The sequence below is a fragment of the Leguminivora glycinivorella genome, chromosome 11 (genome assembly GCF_023078275.1).
Source record: "Leguminivora glycinivorella isolate SPB_JAAS2020 chromosome 11, LegGlyc_1.1, whole genome shotgun sequence".
NCBI lineage: Eukaryota > Metazoa > Arthropoda > Insecta > Lepidoptera > Tortricidae > Leguminivora > Leguminivora glycinivorella.
Genome location: NC_062981.1, coordinates 15365645 through 15385802, shown reverse-complemented (window position 1 = coordinate 15385802; position 20158 = coordinate 15365645). Strand labels below are relative to the sequence as shown.

General features: G+C 39.4%; 1 protein-coding gene across 1 annotated transcript; it reads right to left on the bottom strand.

Moving 5' to 3' along the window:
• Positions 1 to 10028: 10028 nt before the first annotated feature.
• Positions 10029 to 18687, bottom strand: LOC125231110 (segmentation protein Runt-like). The gene is made up of 3 exons (XM_048136464.1): positions 17657 to 18687; positions 12878 to 13012; positions 10029 to 11193 (listed from the first exon to the last, which is right to left on the bottom strand). The coding sequence occupies exons 1-3, from the start codon at positions 18102 to 18104 to the stop codon at positions 10553 to 10555; spliced, it is 1224 nt and encodes a 407-aa protein (XP_047992421.1). The 5' UTR covers positions 18105 to 18687; the 3' UTR covers positions 10029 to 10552.
• Positions 18688 to 20158: the final 1471 nt, after the last annotated feature.

Genomic DNA, 20158 nt, shown 5'->3' with positions numbered 1-20158 from the left:
TCTTGACCATGTGCAAAATGTCCTCCGAGATGAAAGAAGCCGATGAAATTGTTTTCGCGTCTATTTTATCTCGACGTCAAAATAAAGGCGTACTATCGCAAAATATACTGTAATATTTACATTTTTATGACTTCGCTCCCCTTGTAATGTTTCCCTTAACATACTGTGTACCTATCTCTTTACTCGGAACTGCCAATTTATTAAAGAAACTCAGTACCGTAGGTTGTTAAATTTTAATTAAACCTGGATTTTCGCTCGAGCCGGTCATCCTTTATATACGTAGACATCAGTCTCACCAAATCCACTCGGCTAACCCCCGTCGCATACACAAATTGCACATGCCTAAATGGGTTCCGTAGTCCATCCACTGGGCCGCTAGTCATTAAGTCACGGAAGCAAGTACAGCGGACCAATTTCCCTAGGCCGGGTCACCAATTAACGGCACTTGCGGACGGCGGGCGAAGGGTTACGCAAGATGTTTGTTATGATTTAGGTGGGGCGACCCTTGCGGACTTGCGCCTAATGCCGCTGTTTGTATAGGGTTAAGGTGGATTTTATTGACTTTGGTTCAGCTCGAGCAAATCGGGCTAATTGAGAGGCTGGGATTTTGATTGAGGCTTTATTTGGGTAATGTAGATTGCATAAAGTATTTTCATTTCAATTTATGTGAAATTATGTCGTTTAAAATAATATATCTACTTTATTTATACGGACTTTCGTACTCCAAATAGGCGTTATAATTGTAAATAAAAAAAGTAGCGAGCAAAGTGACGCATAAGTCCCAAGAAATCATCAATAGAAAAGAAATTAGGAACTTTTGCAAATCAGTTACAGTTTGCAAATTACTTTCCAAAACAAAGCATAACCTTGCCCTTGTTTAAACGTAAAACAGCATCTTTTTGCACCCACGCATAACGGTGCCCCATTTTTAATGAAAATTGCTCCAGAGCAATATAAAAATGTCTTTATTTGTTTAGGAACAGCCGTAAAATCGGTAAAAAGTAGAGCCCAAAAGTAATGCACTTTTTGTAGAGTAACGGCACCTTTCTCTGGGTCCTGTTATATGTAAATTGTGCAATAGTAAACAAATTAGGATGAGGCAAAAAATGGAACGGGACTAAACAAACATACCGGTACTCTGGCGAAGATGGACAATAGGAACAAATTATTATAATGCATTATGGAAATTAAGGTATTTTTTGCAATACAAAAATAGAATGACTGAATGAGATGTTATTGCTATAAGAATCATTTCATACACTTTGAAGTTCTCGAATTTTGAATGCATGCACTTACCTACTACTGTTTGTTTGTTTGTTTTTATTTAAAAATAAAATTACTACACAATTTACAGTGAACAAATACAAATCTATTTATGCACTGAAAAAAATTAAACGTTAACTATAATTATTATAATTCGATAATATGCGACGGGACACAATTTTATTTTTGATATTTCCTTTTTAGGGTTCCGTAGTCAACTAGGAACCCTTATAGTTTCGTTAGTACATAATCTCAGTAACCGTTAGCACTAGAAAGCTGAAATGGAAATTGTCACATTTGGAAAAAAATGTTTTACACAGGTGTATATATTGTTGGATTATTTAAAAATGAATTTCCTGATATTTAATAGTTTTGGAAATAATCTCTCCTAAAGGAAAAAAAAAGTGCGTTTTTTTGAACCATATGTTTAAAAAATATGAAAAAAATCACAAAAGTAGAACTTTATAAAGACTTTCTAGGAAAATTGTTTTGTTATAGCTAAATAAACTGTGAAAGCGCAAAAATGACCAACAGTCCAAATTCTTTCATCAGTGACTGACGTGAGCCCTAATGAATCCTCGTAAGCAGCAAAGCCGAGCGCCGGCCGCAGCCGAACGCAAATATTAACCGCTATCTTCCCCAACATCCTATTTACCCATAATCTTGCAATCAAAAAGCAAGCTTAATAGATAACGAATAAGGTTGTTTTTTGGGGATAGCTTGGTGACTAAATATACGACGTTGGGCAAGTACATGCGAATATTTCCTAATCCAACCCCACCCTAAACCTACCATTATCGCATGTTATTTTTCGATATTACCCCATTTTACAGGGCCGGAGCAGTAAATCAAATTTATAGCTTTTTTATACAGGCATTAAAATTTTATCAGACTTCTTTGTATTGTCCACTGAGTCCGGTCCCCTCGTGAGTTTGAGTGGGATGACGCGAGAGATTTATTGAGATAATTTTTGAGCGGAATGCGTGATAATAAAGTTGATAGAATTTCCTCTTTGAGTTTCACCATCGGGTGTATGAAGGTTTTTTTGTTATTTTTAAAAAACTCTGAAGGGACACATATGTCGTGAAATATTTGATGATGAAAAGGTTCAGGATTCTAACAAACTCAATTATATTTGAACTGTTTTCTCGTAGAGATCCTGTGGCCTATCGTCTGATATGGAATAGTCAGTCAACTTAGGTAGACAGTACACTTATGTGAAAATTCTTAGCAATTGAATACTTGTGAAGTTGGTCTAATTTAAAAAGCAATATTTGAACATTTTGAACAGAACCTTGTGAAGGAAAGGAATAGTACATTACGATACAAGTGCGTGGAAAAGGAAGTTCGAAACGACTGGAGATAAATTAAAACACGACCGAAGGGAGTACGCACTTGTATCATAATGTACTACTCCTTTCCTTCATAAGGTTTTTTTTACGCACTAGTGCGAGATTATTATATCTATTTCAGTACAGATGGTGTTTTTTTACGCACTAGTGCGAGAAGTGGTTCATTATACATAGGTTAAGTGGTTATTTGTATGTCAGGCCGAAACTTCGGATGGCGATGTGTACTGAAAAACGTTCGCCATTGTTCGCCGAACTGTCTGTCAATCAGGATTAGAAATAGACAGTGCCTAAAAACTGATAGCGGGCTCCTTTACAAATTGCTTGTGGAAAAGTTTAGAGGGTACTACTTACTTATAGGTACATGAAATATTTTTCACACGCAAGCAACGCATTTAGGAATCGCAGGACAAGATTCACATACATACACCCATATATAAAAACATGAAGCTATTTTATTACGGTCCCCGCCAATTAGTCCTAAAATTCCAACACGTATATTTAATTTGCCAATGTCATAGACATTTAGAGTGTCCATTTAGGTTTTTCACCGCCGCGGGGTGAGCGGGTGTGAAGGGGAGGCCGGGGTGAGTCGGTCTTCCTGAAACGGGTGAAACAATAAAAGCACGTGGGCCGATCTTATCGATATGTGGTGTCGCGTTCGGGCCCGCGGCGAAACCGGGGATAGGCGGGGGTTTCGATGACGGCACAGATTTGTGTGGAATAAAAATATACTTATTGTTTTATTTAACATTTGTTAATGTACAGTTTTTTTTCCTTTGTACAAAGAATAAAATTAGGACTTCTTTATTCACAGCTACGAAACTATACTCATAAGCTACCCCCGTGTTAGTCAGCCGCGTAACTGAACTGGTCTTAAAACTATATTTTATGGACGATGAATAAACCAGTGGCTTTACACATGTAAAAAATAAAAATAAGTATGTCAAAATTTTGGTTTGGTTTGGCACTTTGTTGAGTCATTACCATAGTGAAATCACAATTGCGTAACGCGCGCTTAGAAGTTTTTTATGCCTATTCTATACTTTTTCCTAAAAGTTTGTCTGGAGAAATGTAAGCTGTAGAGGGTAGCTACAACATTTGGACATATGAAAGAATATTTGCCCAAGCTCAAGTGGAGATTTTAGCTAACGCCCATAATATTTACACATTTCTAGATCGTTTCTGTTCCACGAATACAATGTTCGCTCTAAAGAAACTCCCGCTTATCCGTAACTGCCCGAGGCGGGCTCTGCTCCGCGATAAAAAATCATTTGTCCCGGCCCGATCCTTTGTTCGACAATTTTCCTCGCGTCCATTCTAAAACATTTTCCACCTGTCACTGTCACTGTAATGTGAATTAAGGCGATTTCACACGAACGGGTTGAAGGGGAAATGCGGTGGAGTGAACGGTGTGAACTGTACGGTTAGCAACAACTCTAGTCGCAGGTGTAGTTGATGTTGACTGTACTTTGGGAGTACCAATACAAAAATGATTAAGCACAGTTGAAATAATCCATTGTGGTAAAGTTGTTAGACCATCTAAAAGTGGAAAACTGCTCTGGGTGAGACTTGAACCTCTGGATAAGCCTAGTGGCATAAATTGGAGGCGTTTCTGCTTCTCAAAACAATAAATTTAAACTAGCAGTAAGCATGCCTGACGTCTAAAATTTTATTTTATCAATACAGTGTTGTATTGTAAAAGTTAAAGTGTTACACTATATTTAGTTAAAATTTATCTTTTTGATGCTTACTGTACGATTAGACAGAAAGTAGTTTAATTAATAGGTACCTATATACTTTTAATGGGTCTTTATCAAGAACGATATAATACGGGACTGACAAAGCCCATACAAAAAAGCGTACCCCTGAAATGTATGGGTTTTTTAGTCTTAAAACTAGATGGCGCTGTTTCGCAGCCTAGAAGTGGCCAAATCATATTTTCTCCAAATATTTTTGCGTGTTTTTATTTTTTATAAGGACAAATGACATATTTCTTTATTTTAATATCACGTCAATAGATACACATCTTGAAAAAAAAAATTGTAGATGATAACTAAAGTACTATGTTCGAACATATGTTCTCTATATTGAATTTTAACAAAATTGATGTATTTATGTAGGGTCTGATTTTTTTTTCTAAGATCAAGTTTTGCTTACATTTACAATTTACAATAGTTTAGTTGATGACGTTGATATTTGAAAAGCAGGGTGCGTAGACGAATGGCATTTCTCCGACTTAGTCCGGCTCTGTCGCGCCAATACGCACGAGCGATAGAGATAGATATCTACTAGCGTTTCGTTTCGTGAGCGTTAGTGCCATTTGGCTACGCACCCAGGGATCAGACTAAGTACCTACCTATACACAATTTGTCCGATTCGAACAATAAAATTATGCCACTAGGTTAGGTATTACATCCATACTAATATTATAAATGGGAAAGTGTGTGTGTCTGTTTGTTTGTCCATCTTTCACGGCAAAACTATGAACTACGAATTGACGTGATTTCTCAAGTGGAGATAGTTGTAGGGATGGAGAGTGACATAGGCTATTTTTCGTCTATTTCTAAACACGAACGAAGCCGCAGGCAAAAGCTAGTTACTAATAATTATTCCAGCCATAACAATGTTCTTCATTTAAAAACGAATAAAACCCGCCGACTAATTACAACCGTGAAACAAAATATATCTGCATACGCCATTGAAGCCGAACACCCCAACTAGCGTAATCAGTCATGCATTGAAACATTCGCTCAAACAAAATTTCAAATTCAAAATCTACCTTTACACCATCTCTCCTACCTTTACTATAAACATTAAAATGAAACCATATTTTATTCGGCGTAAGATACAAAGGGGAATTAGTAATTATGAAGAGTACGATGTTGTTTAAGTTACTCGATGGTTGCCAGTGAGGCGAAGCGGGCCTGTCTGGCCACAAGTTTTTAATACGGCCAAATAGGGTGGTCATGCCATGGTGTGTTAGGTAGAGGTTAGGCTGCGTTCAGAAATGCACTAATGTGTTATTTAAACAGATAAAGCATATCTCAATTATAAGATTATCAGTAATGCACTGTTGGAGCATACATACTGGGTGATTTTGAGATGGTGGTATTAAAATGAAAAAAAAAAAAAAAAAAAAAAAAAAAAAAAACTGAAGTATTTAGACTTATATTGACCGGGATATAAAACGTGATTATCTTTTTGATTTCACGGTTTACATCCCGGTCAATATAAGTGCGTTTTCACATTATCCGATCCGATTTCGGATGTCGGACCGATATCTCATAACATTACAGACGCTATCTTGGATTGTTTTCATTGAAATCCTTCCGGCATCCGATATCGGATCGGACAATGTGAAAACGGACTGTCTTATGAAAGTAACCGTGAAGTACTTGGTTGAAATTAATTCATATCGTATTTTTCATACTAGTTGATTCCTAATTAAGGGTATTTTATTTATTTACACATTTAATTTAAAGCTTAATGCACGAATTACCAACAATAATGTACAAATGGCGGACTTAATGCCTAATGACGTTCGCTACCGGCGAAACAAAAATATGAGAATGTAAAAAGTGACATTTTATTTGTTCGATTACTGATGCAGCGGCAGATTGTATCTCACTCGTAAAAATTATGTAATAGGAGAGACGACTAAAAAAAACTAATTAGTCCGTCAGTTAGGTTAGGTATCAAAAATTTTAGACACGTATTTATTTTTCCTTTTTCTCGTAAACGAAAAATGACGACGGTACAGTGCGTTGAAGTTTCGCATGACGTCACGCCTAGGTACAATTTTTACTTAGATGTGACGTCACAAGCCCCCACTCCGGAACTTTAATGCTCTATATCTTTGTATTTTTTTCATTGATTAAAAAAGCGAAAAATATGTGTTCAGTATGTTTGGCCGATCTAATTGACGGACTAAACAGAATGGCATTTTTTTATGTAGTCGTCATCCCTATTCTAGATTTACTAGGCATAATGAATATATTTTTGTCAGTGTATTAATAAGATAACATTAATAACAATTATAAGTATTATAACCATAGTCACATACTTAATAGCTTCATATTATACTTTACTCTGAAAATCCAAAATTTCCCCCATATTGCCGGTCACCTCCGAACACAGCCTCGTTATTTAGTCGCTCCAAAAAGTGAATCATGAGAGATGCGAATCAAAGGCAGGCATAATGAAGGACTCTATTCATTGCCCCATCCGCCGTGACACCCTGTATAGCTACCCTTTCTCTGTTTTACTTACGGTTGTGGTGGAGTGTGAAATGCAGTAATAAGTGCATTTAAGTATATATTAATTAATTAGAAATAAAATGGCAGAAACTGTTCACAAATATTTATTTGCCACAGCTTTTCTACATAGCTACTAATTGATTTGTTTATAATTTGGATGTTTAGATTATTGCAATACGATAAGAAATCTGTACTTTTTTTTCTACCACGCCTCCGACATCCGATATCGGATGTCGGAAGGATTTCAAAGGCAAAACTCAAAGATGGAGGCTTTAATGTATGAAATACTAGCTTTTGCCCACGGCTTCGCTCGCTTTAAATTCGAAAAATGCGGAATGCTCCATACAAAATTTCACCCCCTATTTAAGGGAAGTGGGGGGTTAGAAAGAGACTAAAAGTAGCCTATGTCACTCTCCATCCCTTCAACTATCTACACTTAAGAAATCGCGTCAATTCCTTGCTCCGTTTTGCCGTGATAGACGGACAAACAAACAGACACACACACGCTTTCCCATTTATAATATTAGTATGGAACGGTCCTACATCCGATATCGGATCGGATAATGTGAAAACGCACTAAGCCAGACCAGAAATATGTATATGACTATTGTCAAGAGGGTGCTGTTATTCTAATTTATGCGGTGAGAGTTCATTCCGTAACATGGCGCGAAGCAGCATACATGGAGTTTCAATGAACGTACTTATATTTATTAACAGCCTACATGGTGTCCCACTGCTGGGCAAAGGCCTCCCCCATGGATCTCCATCCATCACGGTCTTGAGCAATCTCCGGCCAGTCGGTAAGATATGCGTCCAGGTCATCCCGCCATCTCCGCCTAGGTCTGCCAGATCCTCGGCCGTCTTGCGGCACCCAGACCGTGGCAATGAACGTAATACAAAATAAGTGATTCTGGCTCTATTAACGACCAAGAATATAATGCAAGTATTCAGGTCTTAAAACTGTACGTTGTTAAATTTTGCGAATTTTCTCACAAAATAAATAAATCCAACTCTTGAAGTGGTCACTCATTGTGACGTCATGGTATGTCTTGCTATACGTCAGTTGTAGGTGTCTTATCAGTTATTAATGTGTTGATTATTGTGACAGGTAACATGTCAGAATGCATTTTATTCATAAAATGTCAGTCTAGATAAACAAAAAGGTGAGTTTATCCTACAAAACTTGGTTCGAATTATTTTCTCCTAACAACCTAGGTAAGGTAACCATGTTGTGACCAAAATAACAGGATTTAGGAAAACAATTATACTAATGTTCATGAAACACCCTGTATTTGTGGTCAGGATTTAGTTTATTTATTTATTTATTTAAACTTTATTGCACAATACAAAAAGTACAAATAGCGGACTTAATGCCAGATGGCATTATCTACCAGTCAACCATGGGCTAAACCGAAAGATTAAGTAGGTGCAGAAATGAATTTAAGATACAAACAATATCCATATATGCTACATATAAATATATACGAGTATATACAGACTTATATTGACCGGCATATAGACCGTGATTACCTTTTTGATTTTTGTCGAGCTCGAAAAAATCAAAAAGGTAATCACGGTCTATATCCCGGTCAATATGTCTAATGAAAATAACCGTGAATCATTCAAAACTCTTATATATATACAGACCTAATATTATACATAAGTAGTTGTACAGGTAATCAATGATTGTCGGTAATTATAAATAGGTAGGTATCATAATATGCGTGATGTGCACAAATATCCACATTTAAGTGAGATTCTTTGAGTCGTCGGCAACCCGAACCCTCCTTAGAACTTGTACATTCCTTTTTGCTGTGTACTTAACACAGCAAAAGGGAGTGTACAGGTTTCTAATAGGGTGGCAACGCGCTTGTGACATTGTTTGAGTTGCAGGCGTCCATAGGTTACGGTGACCGCTTTACATCAGGCGGGCCGTATGCTTGTTTGCCACCGACGTAGTATAAAAAAAAAGATTATATAGATAAGTTTCGGGTTTATTCTTTATTCGACCATACACCAACGTATCAGCCACCTACTAACAAACCCGCGTGGCAGTGCGTCTCGTCTATCAATTGTGTTTGCCAGCTGATCCGGTTAGCTGATTGCGCGCCCCGCGGTACTCTCCTCAAACACGGGGTCAATGTGGAAGCCAGCTTAAATAACGCGGTTATGGTTTTATTTAATATTTGGATTTGAAGCCTTTTTAAAATTTGGAAATGTTTGATTTTAGGATTAGGAAATATCTTGATGCTGACATTATCAGATACTGTTTCCAATATACTATTAAGCTAGTAGGAATAGCTAATCTAATATTATCTATTTCATTGAGGAGTCGAGCAAATGAAACCCATAGTGACAAATATAATCAGTATTTTTAACACGCTTTTATTATTAATGTGATTATTTTGATTAGTGGTTAATATTATCAGAGATCCCACTCATTTATGAACATTAAAATTAATGACCGAGTTAAGTTTTGGGGTCGGTTGGGTAGGGTAGTTTTATTCAAGCCAAGTGGAGGATTATTTGTAATTACTTACCTAGTCTTTCGAAAAAGGCAGGTCTGACATACACTTGGGTGAGTGTGACACACAGTGAGTATTATACATATTCTTTGAACACACATGTATGTTGTGTTTCAGGTACCTTTCATGGCCTTTCAGTTCTTTCCAACTATCATATGAAGTCTATTATAGGCTTCGGGTAAATATCCAGTTTCAGCCAGACATGACTTTAAGTGCTGTCTATCATTTATAAACATTTTGTATACTGCTACTGGTATGAAGGATGTGAAATATGTAATTTATAGAGCATCAGTAACCGAAATGTCCTTCGCAAACATGTGCTTGACAGATTGCGTGTTCTGCCGCAAATATGGCGCATATCGCCTTGTCATGTGCTTCATCTTATACCAACAAACAATAACCACATGGCTCTTCATCGAGTAACCCGGAAAGGTCTGAGAACAGTTTCCCTCTCTGTCGCACTTATCAATTCATATGTAAGTATGACAGGGAGGATATACGTCGAATGTGGCGGCCCGCGGTAGTCCTTCTGATCCTTAGCTAAAGTTACCTCCTTTGTTGATTGTTCGAACACAATGGGGGTGAATTGAGGTGTGCAATAAAAGTAAGTTTTAATTTTTAGAATACTCTCTTTATCTCGATTTTCTAAATACATTTTTACAATCGGTACAATTACCATTATGACTATATCTACACTTTGTCAAGATAATAAATATTTACTTACATTATTTACAATGATACAAGTCTCTGTATTCTTAGATTAATAGTAATCAGTCATTTTCAAAGAAAATCGTCAAATACATCTAGTTACATCTAAATGGTTTAAAGGTCGCTATGAAGTACTATCTAATAAAATATTTAAAAATAAACAATACTTGGGTACTCTAATGTAGACAAGCTTGAACACATGTGCAATACTAGCCGTATTTTACATTTATTTAAAGTACCTATAATATCTATTTACATGCAACGGTACAATAATCTAGACCAGCTAGAAATCCTAAATCACAAATCTTACATCGCGCTAACAATAAATATCTCGTATAAATCAAATTTAAATCTTTACACCTTATGTACAAGCTCATTGGTTTATCACATTTTAACAGGCTCAAAGAAGAGCGGATACTACAAATAAGATAACACTTGACTACTACGGTTAATATGGCCGCCAAACGGATTTGTGCGTTGATATCGTCCCGTTGGAGATTTTAGTAGACGTGGGACTGGTTGAGACGATGCGTGTGGTGCGCTGCGTGGGTGCTTTCAGCTCGTTGCGCATACGCGGCCGATCTGACACTGTCGAGTCCGCTGCCTGCACTTGTTTCATCTCTTGCAACTCAACGTTCGCAGGTCGCGTAGGATGGAATGCAGATTTCACCACCTCTATCGGCTCTTCGTCGGACTCATCCGAGATTGTGGCCTCTGACTTAACTTCAGACTTCGAGTCCGCTTTCGATCTATCCGGACTGGCATTGATAATGCTGCGTGGGCTGCCGCTTTGTCTACTGCTTGTCGGAGACAAACGCGCGCTAGAATTGTCCAATGAAGACATGTTGCTTTGAAGCTGTCTCAAAGCATCGTAGGGACTCATTCCGTTTTTTATTGTTAGCTCGGGAGGCAACGACTTCAATGCCAAATCACCAGGATGCGGGCCAAAAGGCAAGAGTCCATTGCCAGGCAGGAATGCGCCGGGTGGAGGTATCAGGCCTCCTGCCCCCGGCGGCAGGTTAGCCATAGCAGGAGGGAACGGGAACAGATCAGCTCCCGGTAGCGGGACGGGAGGCGGCAAGGTTCCACCTGTTGACAAGGAAAAATAAACGTTAAATATCCATCAAACAAAATATTCAGGTTTTAACGACGGCTACTGTAGTCTGATTTGCCGACATGACGTAATATGAGATACGGCTCCCCGGGGACGCCCGGGGCCCGCGGGCACTCCGTTGATTCCCTGAACAACGAGGGTGCATAATCGTACTAAGGATAATGTACAATCTGTAGGCGTTTAAAGGCGGCTTCACCGAAAGGGATGTTTTTTTAGCGCAATATCGGAGGGCGAGGGTGCAATATTTATTTATCCGAACGTCGTCTTTTACGGAGCAGACACGCCGGCGTAATTCGGCACGATACATCTCCTTTCTGTTGAGTAGAGTACATGTCGGGACATTAGCGATGCCGAGCACGCGCGAACACGTGTGCCACAGAGCTCCATCGCGATAAGGAGCGAGGTATCGCACAGAGCGGACAAAGAGGGCTCGGAAAACGTGAAATTTTCATTAGCAGCAGTGTTCAAAATGTTCTTGTAGCTCCGTGCAAGCTTTGATTCTCGATAGCGTGTAAGAGAAGCAGGCGCATAAAAAGGACACGATGCCGGCGCAGATTGGGCCACAAAGGGCTCCGAGGTGGTGCGAGCTCGCCTCTTTTGCACTTTTTCTGTTTGAAGCAGTAGCAGTGGTGCGCAGACCACTTTAAAGGCAGTGAGGGTGGGAGGGGCCGTAAGTAGGGGGTAATTTGGCGAGGTGGGGGCCAATATCGGCGTCGCGCCTGATTGAGGTGATCCCCGCTCGTTGGGTTTGATTCTGTTTTTGCTTTGTCCGTTATTTTTAATTAGGGTTAAAAGAATTAGCCATGTTTATGAAACGCAAAGATGCAAATAATTCATGACCTCTCCGATTAAAAACTTAGGTTCGACTCATTCGAATTTTAGTTAGCTAATAAAAAAGCTTCAATTTTAATTGAAAGCTTCGTTCGCGGAAAGAGCATCAGAGCGAAATGTAAAATTAGAGAAGCGGAAGAAAAACCCCAACAGGCAAATATTCGACGTACGAGTATAGTAATAAAAATAAGGTGTCTATTCATTTCCCAACTTTATGAATTCTGCTGTGCAAACGAAGCTAATGTAGGTTTAATAAAAGTCTGTAGGCGTTTGAGTACAGCGCTCCTCGCGTTTCAACGACGGAAACAAAAAGTGGCTGGTGGCGCGGCCGCCTACATTGGAATAAAATTGACTCCACACTCTCTCGAACGTGAAGGCGATGCTTTTTTATCCTTTTTCTATAGGTGCTCCCCACTTCCCCCTACGCGGACTTCAACGGGTGGTTTTGCTTCGGTCGGGGCGGTGTTGTTTTTCAGCGCTCAAGAGCTGCTTCTTTTATTTGAGCCGCTTTAGCATTGTACGGCCTTGAGGGGGTGCTGTTGCAAGCAACATGTTTTCGAGTGCTGTTTGCTAAATCGGGAATTTTTAAATTAACAAATGCCGGTAAAAAAGGATGTATTGGGAGTTTTTGAGTGCTAAACACGGGGTGCTTTGTTTGATCCTCTTCGAGGGATTTGCGAGTATTCATTGTTAATAAGGAGGTCATGCGATGAAAAGTTCTTCGTGGTTCTAGAAATTATTAAACTTTACTCTATACGTTGAATCGAGGTCCTGTTTAGTGAAGTTCTCTAGTGAAGTTAAATAAATTGCGATGATAAAAATACGAACCTTTAACAAGGGCTTGATCCCGCATTTGTGGTGGCCTGAAGTAGTCCGCCCACGCGTAGTTGAGGTAGGCCGCATCCAGCCAACCTGGGTTCAGGAGGAACGGACTGAAGGCGCCGGGGTGCCCGTACCCGTAATCTGTAACAAAAGAAAAACAGTTTAGCGTATTGCTTTTGGTATAAAAAAAGTTCAAGGAGTTCTTACAATAAGTCTTAGTGCAAAAGTTTCGATGGCGTTAGTATACCTGCTGTTGTATCAATTTGTTTTCGGTTTTAGGACAAAACCTAAGGAGGTCCAAAACGTGAGTTCGAATTTTTTTACGTAGTGTTGGCGTGGTTTACCACGGCAGCCTATGTGTACTAATTGTGAACTTCTACGACAGTGTGATTTCCTGTCTTGTTCCACATATTTATGTTCTGAATTATTTGTTCTCGGTTTTTTGTAGCTTAGTGAAATTTCCTTGATTTTGAATGAAGGGACACAGATAACGATATGAGAATGTAACCAACAAATACGCTATTGAATCCCGACAAATCCAATTTAGTACCAGTGTGATTGTTTGTCAGAATCGCCACCGTCTCAAGCCACGTCCGTACTGAAGTCACAAAGGCTGGCCGTAAAGGCGGCGACACACGGCCGCGCTCTGTTTACCGAGCTATAACAAGGGGCCTGTATACAAAACGAGCCGGTTTACTACTGCAGTTAGTCGGTTCCTCTGTGCCATACGTTTTTACGACCCTCCACCGTCACGTTGCCTATCGCCTTTCAGCTAGCGAAACGCGATTTTATTTGTTTAATCAATAGCCTACTGAAGACACTACTGCCGTCTTTTTTGTTTTACGGCGTTTTTAATCCGATAGATCGATATAGTTCAGGTGTATAGGCTTTTTATTACGGAATTAAACTGTTTACGAGCTCTTCGTCTACTTTGTGATCGATGTAAACACAGCTTCTTAGCGACTCTTGAAGTTTGTTGTGCAAGTTGTGTAAATTTCCTAATTTTAACTCTTTTTAAACGTCGATTGCTTTGGTATCAAGTTGATGATCGGTCTTGTTAGTTTAAAGTGTTGTTAATGCTCACTCTGTTGTTGTAAACGTAATCCTTTGTTGGTGGATTAGCTGGCTCTAAAGTTATTCTTCAATCGCGGGTGTTTCGAGTGACGTGATGGATGGGCCGCTGGTGTCGCGTTGATCGTGGAAAGGACTCGACTAAACAATAATAAGTTAAATGTGGAACTCGGAAACGTCCCGCTCCATTTGTTAATGCCAGTATTCAATTATATCCAGTTCCCCGACCCTTTACGGATGCGGGACTTCGAATTATTAACAAGGGTAACCAGAGTAATTCTTAATGCCCGCTCGTTATACTTGGGATAAATATTTGGCTGGAGCTTTTTGTAGCGTGGTTGATATCGTCGGTTTTACTGCCAGTTATTTGCGTCTTGGAAAACAAAAGAACATTAAAGAGAGTTTCAAATCAAAAGCCATCGCGGCCAAATTGGTACCACCAGGACAATAAACGCGTGAGATACGACTTAAGTGTCAAATAAGCGTTAAATAACTCGAACGAGAAGCGAGTGTTGTGCGTGTTGTCACTCGTAAATTAATGAAAGTGACGGGCGCGCGTTAAATAAATGGAATCAGAGTGTTATGGCTCATAACTCGGCGGTGTCGGTGTACACCGACTATTAGGAGATTTGTCTCTTATTTATATTAACAATGGTTTATGTGGGACATTTATATAATCACACTGTTTTAGATAACCAACGAATGGTTATTTAAAACAATAACAATACTATAGATTTTGATACTGTTTTTAGCACGTTTAAAGTACCCGAGCTAAGAAGTTAGTGACAATGACAACAGTTTGAAGTATTTTTCTAATAAGCTCTCCCTACTCCCTGAACTCCGGATTCGGGTTAGTCATGAGTTCTTGGTAACGTCCAATACCGAGTATGCCGACTCGGGGTTATGAGGGTCTCTGCGTGTGGGTATTTTAGCAGCTCAGGGACATAAAATCCATATTTTAGAGTCAGGGGAGCGGGGTCGGGGAGATCAAACGGAGTTTACGACGCGACCCGAGATTGTTTACATCTGCTACGCCCGTGGCCGCTCAAGAAACTTGGTAACCGCTGGAACTGCAAGTGCCGCATATTAAACAGGATTATTGTGACGCAGAAACTTCTAGGCTCATATTAATTTTGAATGTAGGGTTGTGCGTATTGAAGTTTGTCATATGGACTTTGATTATAATATGAAATTTACTGTATCGGTTACTTGGAGAAACATTTCTCGTAGGTAGTTTATTAAATCTTGTAGCGTCTGTTTGTACTAAAGTATTATGTAATCACACAGACGTTCATAATCCCGATGTTTCATTTTAAAATTTATACTAATTAACTTTCAACTTTTTACTGCCGTCTAAAACATGTAAAACTCACTGTAACACGAAGAATCTCACAAAATCTTTTTCCTCTGTACATTTTAAAGTAAAATTTATTTATTTCCTCAAAGTCTTTACAGGCTTTAATTACCCTAAGCCGCGACGCCATTGATAGCTTTATTAACTCCCTTTGATGTTTATCGCCCGAGGATGTTAGTTTTTCCGCACACTGTCTTTTTATGCTTGGCCGAAGTTTGGGCGGCTCTGTTTATACAGACATCTTGGTACGCCGTAACATCCGAAATAGATTTGTGGTGTCAAAACATTTATAATTACAGTTGTGTGGAATGGAATGCTGGCGCTTGTAATGAAGGATTCAAAGAAACGTTTAACTGTTTGCATGCTTTAATACCGGAATCAATTTATATTAATAAAACGGTGGTGATAAGTTGTCATTTAATTGACCGTTAATTAATCCCAATTCCAGTAATTGTTATGAAGCAAATTTTGCATGTAAATTAAATGCTAAATGAAGGATAATTTCGTTTTCCCCTCACTAGCTCGGAAACACGTGTTTTGTCCTTTAATACCAGCGGGTAAAAACGCATTTTATCCACAAGTGGGTAAAGTAATTTGACCTTGAAAAAAGTTAAATTAACTGCTTTAAAGTTGATAAAAGTAGGTGAATCTAGTAATAAAGATGATTTACCACCTGTGGAACTACTGGAAGCAGTGATAAACGCATTTTTTGCGTTGTAGTTTCCTCGCTATAGTGAGGGGAAAAACTCGGGTGTAAATGTATTTTACTTCTCGTGTGTTAAAAAACTCGCAAGTTCAGGATTCTATTCTCGAACCACTCGCTTCGCTCGTGGTTCAACTATAGAATCCTTTCACTTGCTCGTTTTTCAATTCCACACTCGGCGTTAAAATACAACTTTGCCCCCTTGTATAACAAATAACTATTATTACTTTTCATATCGAACAGTATTTCTGATGTATCTTTGATTTTAATTGTAAAATTCCTTTTCTTTGTCAAAACAAATGTATTCATACAACTCATTGTTACAATTTAAAAGGCATGTTTACATGTGAACATCAATAACCATTTAAGCCCTGTCAAAACATTTATCTCGACTGTAAAAGCGGGCAATCTGGCTATTTCTGGAGAGAGGATTAAACGAGCCATCGTGGATGAGTTTAAGATGTTCTTCTCACGAATTGGTGAACAACTGCACTAATGGGGATGTCACTCGATTTATGAGCACATTCTTATATGCATTTAAGTACTTAAGAAACTTTGCAGCATTGTTCGCCTTAATAGGAATCAAAGCAAACAGCGCTATTAAGATCCTAGTTTCATAGTAGATGAAATTTGAATCCACATAATAATACATCGACAATTCATTTACTATTCAATCTATCATCTATGCCGGAAAATTTTTTATAACATAATTTAATACTTTATCCAGTACTAGCTTTTGCCCACGTCTACGCTCGCGTTAGAAAGAGACAAAATGTAGCCTATGTCACTCTCCATCCCTTCAACTATCTCCACCTAAAAAATCACGTCGATTCATCGCTCCGGTTTGCCGTGAAAGACGGACAAACAAACAGACACACACACTTTTTCATTTATAATATTAGTATGTATAAGTTAAAATAAGTATTATCATTAATATTTACCTATTGATTTATTTTAGCGAGTTGAAGTTTAATTAAAAGATATTTAAATATATGATGTTATAAGTTATTAAAATTAAATTTTAAGTAGGTACCTAAGTAATAAACTTTTTACAAGATCCAACAAAATGTTCAGCAAAGTTTACTTTCGCCGCGCCGAGAAATGTACTTGTACAACTAACTTTTCTATTTCGTAAATAATGTTATTAGAATTAACTTGTTGATAAATGCCCGATGAACTTCAAAAGCTAAATGAAAAAAATCTTAAATCATGGTAGGTAGGTAAGTTTAAAAAAAGTTTGTCTTCCACATTTAATTTACCGCGCTAGAAATCTTTCAAGAAATATGGCCGGATTAACTTTTCTCATACTAAAAAGTTTATTAGAATTAAATGGTGGATATTGGACCTATTTCCAATGCGGTGGGCCGCAGCCGCAGCGGCGAGACTGGGCTGGATCAGTGCCAGCGTACGCGCAACACTACTTTCTATTGCTAGTTTTAAAAAGTGAATAGATTGTACAATTAAAAAAAAATTGCTAATTTCTTCTTCGTGTTACCTATCTAGAAAATTATAACTATCACATTGAATTTTAGACATATTTGATTATTGTTATTTCCGGTTATTATTTTTTTATAAAATATATTAGAAAACTAAGCTTAAAGCAGGCTCTAAAAATACCTGGAAAATAAAATTAAAGACAAAAACTAGCGATACTCACTTTGTTTAGTTCTAGGTTCTCTCGGTCCGTCAACTGTGACTTTGATGGCCTTAGTGTAAGAAGCCACTTGGCAAGGGAACGTGCTGATGGTGATGGTCAGGGAGAAGGACTTCCCGCGGCCGCTGCGCCCCACGAACCGCAGGTCGTTGAACTTCGCCACCTGGTTCTTCATCACCGCCGTGCAGTTCCTCAGCTCGGCCATCACGTTCTCATCATTCCCGGCCTTGATGGTCACCAGCGTCCCGTCCTGAACGTCATCCAAGGCTACCACTTTAAAAGCCACCGGTAGAGACTTGTTCGACCTCCAGTGGTTAGGAAGCGCCGAACATAAAACCGCAGGAGATCCAGTTGGCACCAGCTCCCCGTGGCTCTGCCGGTAGTAGTCGTGGATATGGGAGTATACATCCGCCATACTAGCTGCGGGAGGGCTCGCGTGCGGTAAGTGCATCGACTCCAGTTTAACCCTCGTACAGACACGCCACTGAAGTCCTTCGTCACGTCACTAAAGTTTATAGACACTCGGAAAAAGTTTCAAACACGCGATCAAATTCGGAACAAAGTCGCGCGCTCCGGAAAGTTGCTCACGCGGGTGCGACGTCGTGTGAGCGACTACGCCACTTGTTGGGCGCGCGGAAGACGTCGGGCGGGGATCGAAAAATAAGCGGGCGGTGGGATCGCCGTGACCGCAATCCGAAGACTCACGACTCGCGCCGAAGTCGCAGCGAAGGGGACGCGTGCTCGCGAGGACTCGGTTTCGACTGATGACTGCGATACGACGCGACTTTTTCCGATGGTCAATATTTTGCGTTCGCGCGGTCGCCGCCCCCCACCCGGGTGGCGGCCCCTGCGTCTCGTAAAAAGCGGGAAGGAGACGAAGGGTGCGGGCGCCGCGGAGCCGCAGCGGGTAGAAGCGGGACAGTAGCGGTCGGTCTCTGCGTTTTTATAAAAATGCTCAGCGGAGTGGGACACCGCGGCTCACCGGTGTCGAGTGGGAGAGGGATGGGTGGATTTTTTTGAGGCACCGCGGTGACGTATCGTGAGGCGGCGGTAATTAGGGCGCGGGGCGGCGGGAAACCGCGGCCGGCGCGAAAACCTATCAACGAGCTCATGAAAAATTATGATTTTCATGTTTGGAGCCGGGAGCACTCGCGGGGTGGCACTTCATTAACGGGGCACGCGAGCTATTTCAGCGACAGGAGTTTTTGATTGACGCCTTTAATTGCCATATTTTAAGCGGATTACAGACGTGTTTGTTTCTCATGCACGCTTAAAATAAACTTTAATTAATAAATGCTTCAAATACTGTAGACTGAGTTTTTATTTTTGATCCTGCATTTTGATTAAATCTAGTCTCGCACTGTAACTATTTTAACTCTAATGACTATAAACTTAGAATCACATGTCAACTTTTTGAAAAATACTTTACAAGAAATAAAATCACCTCAAAGCCAATATGTAAAGAAAGGCAGCGTGTAAAGAATTAGCGTGTTGCGGTTAGCCGCGTGTGAGCGGGATGGATGAGGGGCGGGGCGGTGGGCCGACTTGCCGGCTTTCCCGCGCCACGGGAAACTTCGAGATCGCGCGGAAAAGTTTGTTCCGGGTTGTTTTCGATGCAATGCGATTCGAGCGTTCGAAGTTTGAAAAATGTAACTTATTTTTCTCAAACATGCAATGAAATATTGTCTTTACGTTCCTTAAAATGGGCTGGGAAGTATCGTTTTTTGGGCGCAACAACTCGAGAGGACTGTAAAGGGATTTCATATTATTTTTTAGGCCTAGGCCTGCAAAGTAACTTTTTTAAGTAAGCTGTCAGTACTGTCATGTCACTTTTTTTGATTTTTGTGTGACCTGGATACTTGTCACATTTGACGTTTGAGTGTATTCTAATTTGGTTCCAAAATGGATCCTAGCGTATCGTTCACAAACAATGTATTGTAATGTAATTTTAGAATAAGCTTTTTATCGTTGACGTTTGCACGTGAAATTCGTTTAATTACTAGTATTCATATGTCTATTTGTATTTTGTCACTTAATAAATAAAATATTGTCCTTTAGAGCATTTTTTTTTATTTCATTGTATGTTTGAGAAAAGCACTATACATGCCTCGGCGTGAAAACGGATTCCCGGTCTCGTATCCCTATCCGGCCTCGCTCGCACGCTCGCTCGGCCGTATATACCCACTTGGCCGGAAATCCTCATTTTCTCGGCCTCTGATGTAATGTACTATTGAATTGATTTGGTATTCGTATTCTAAAAGTTTCATATGCAAGAGTTTTGCCTAGGTGCAACTACTTACTTACATTTTAAATTCTAATTATAATTAGTTTTACAGATGAATACAAATTTACACAATAAATATTTACACTTACCTTACCTACTTCTAGGTCTGCAATCGGTATTAATTATTGGAGGTTGCATATTTATGTACTATGCTGGCATAAAATAAACCATTACTTATGTGACAGCAGTTTGAATATTTATGTTTTGTACGTCGTGTTTGT

Coding starts and splice junctions, on each gene's coding strand:
- LOC125231110 (XM_048136464.1), bottom strand. CDS start 18,104: ATGCACTTACCGCACGCGAGCCCTCCCGCAGCTAGTATGGCGGATGTA. Junction 13,013..17,656: donor AGAACCTAGAACTAAACAAA/GTGAGTATCGCT, acceptor CTTTTGTTACAG/ATTACGGGTACGGGCACCCC. Junction 11,194..12,877: donor GGATCAAGCCCTTGTTAAAG/GTTCGTATTTTT, acceptor CCTTGTCAACAG/GTGGAACCTTGCCGCCTCCC.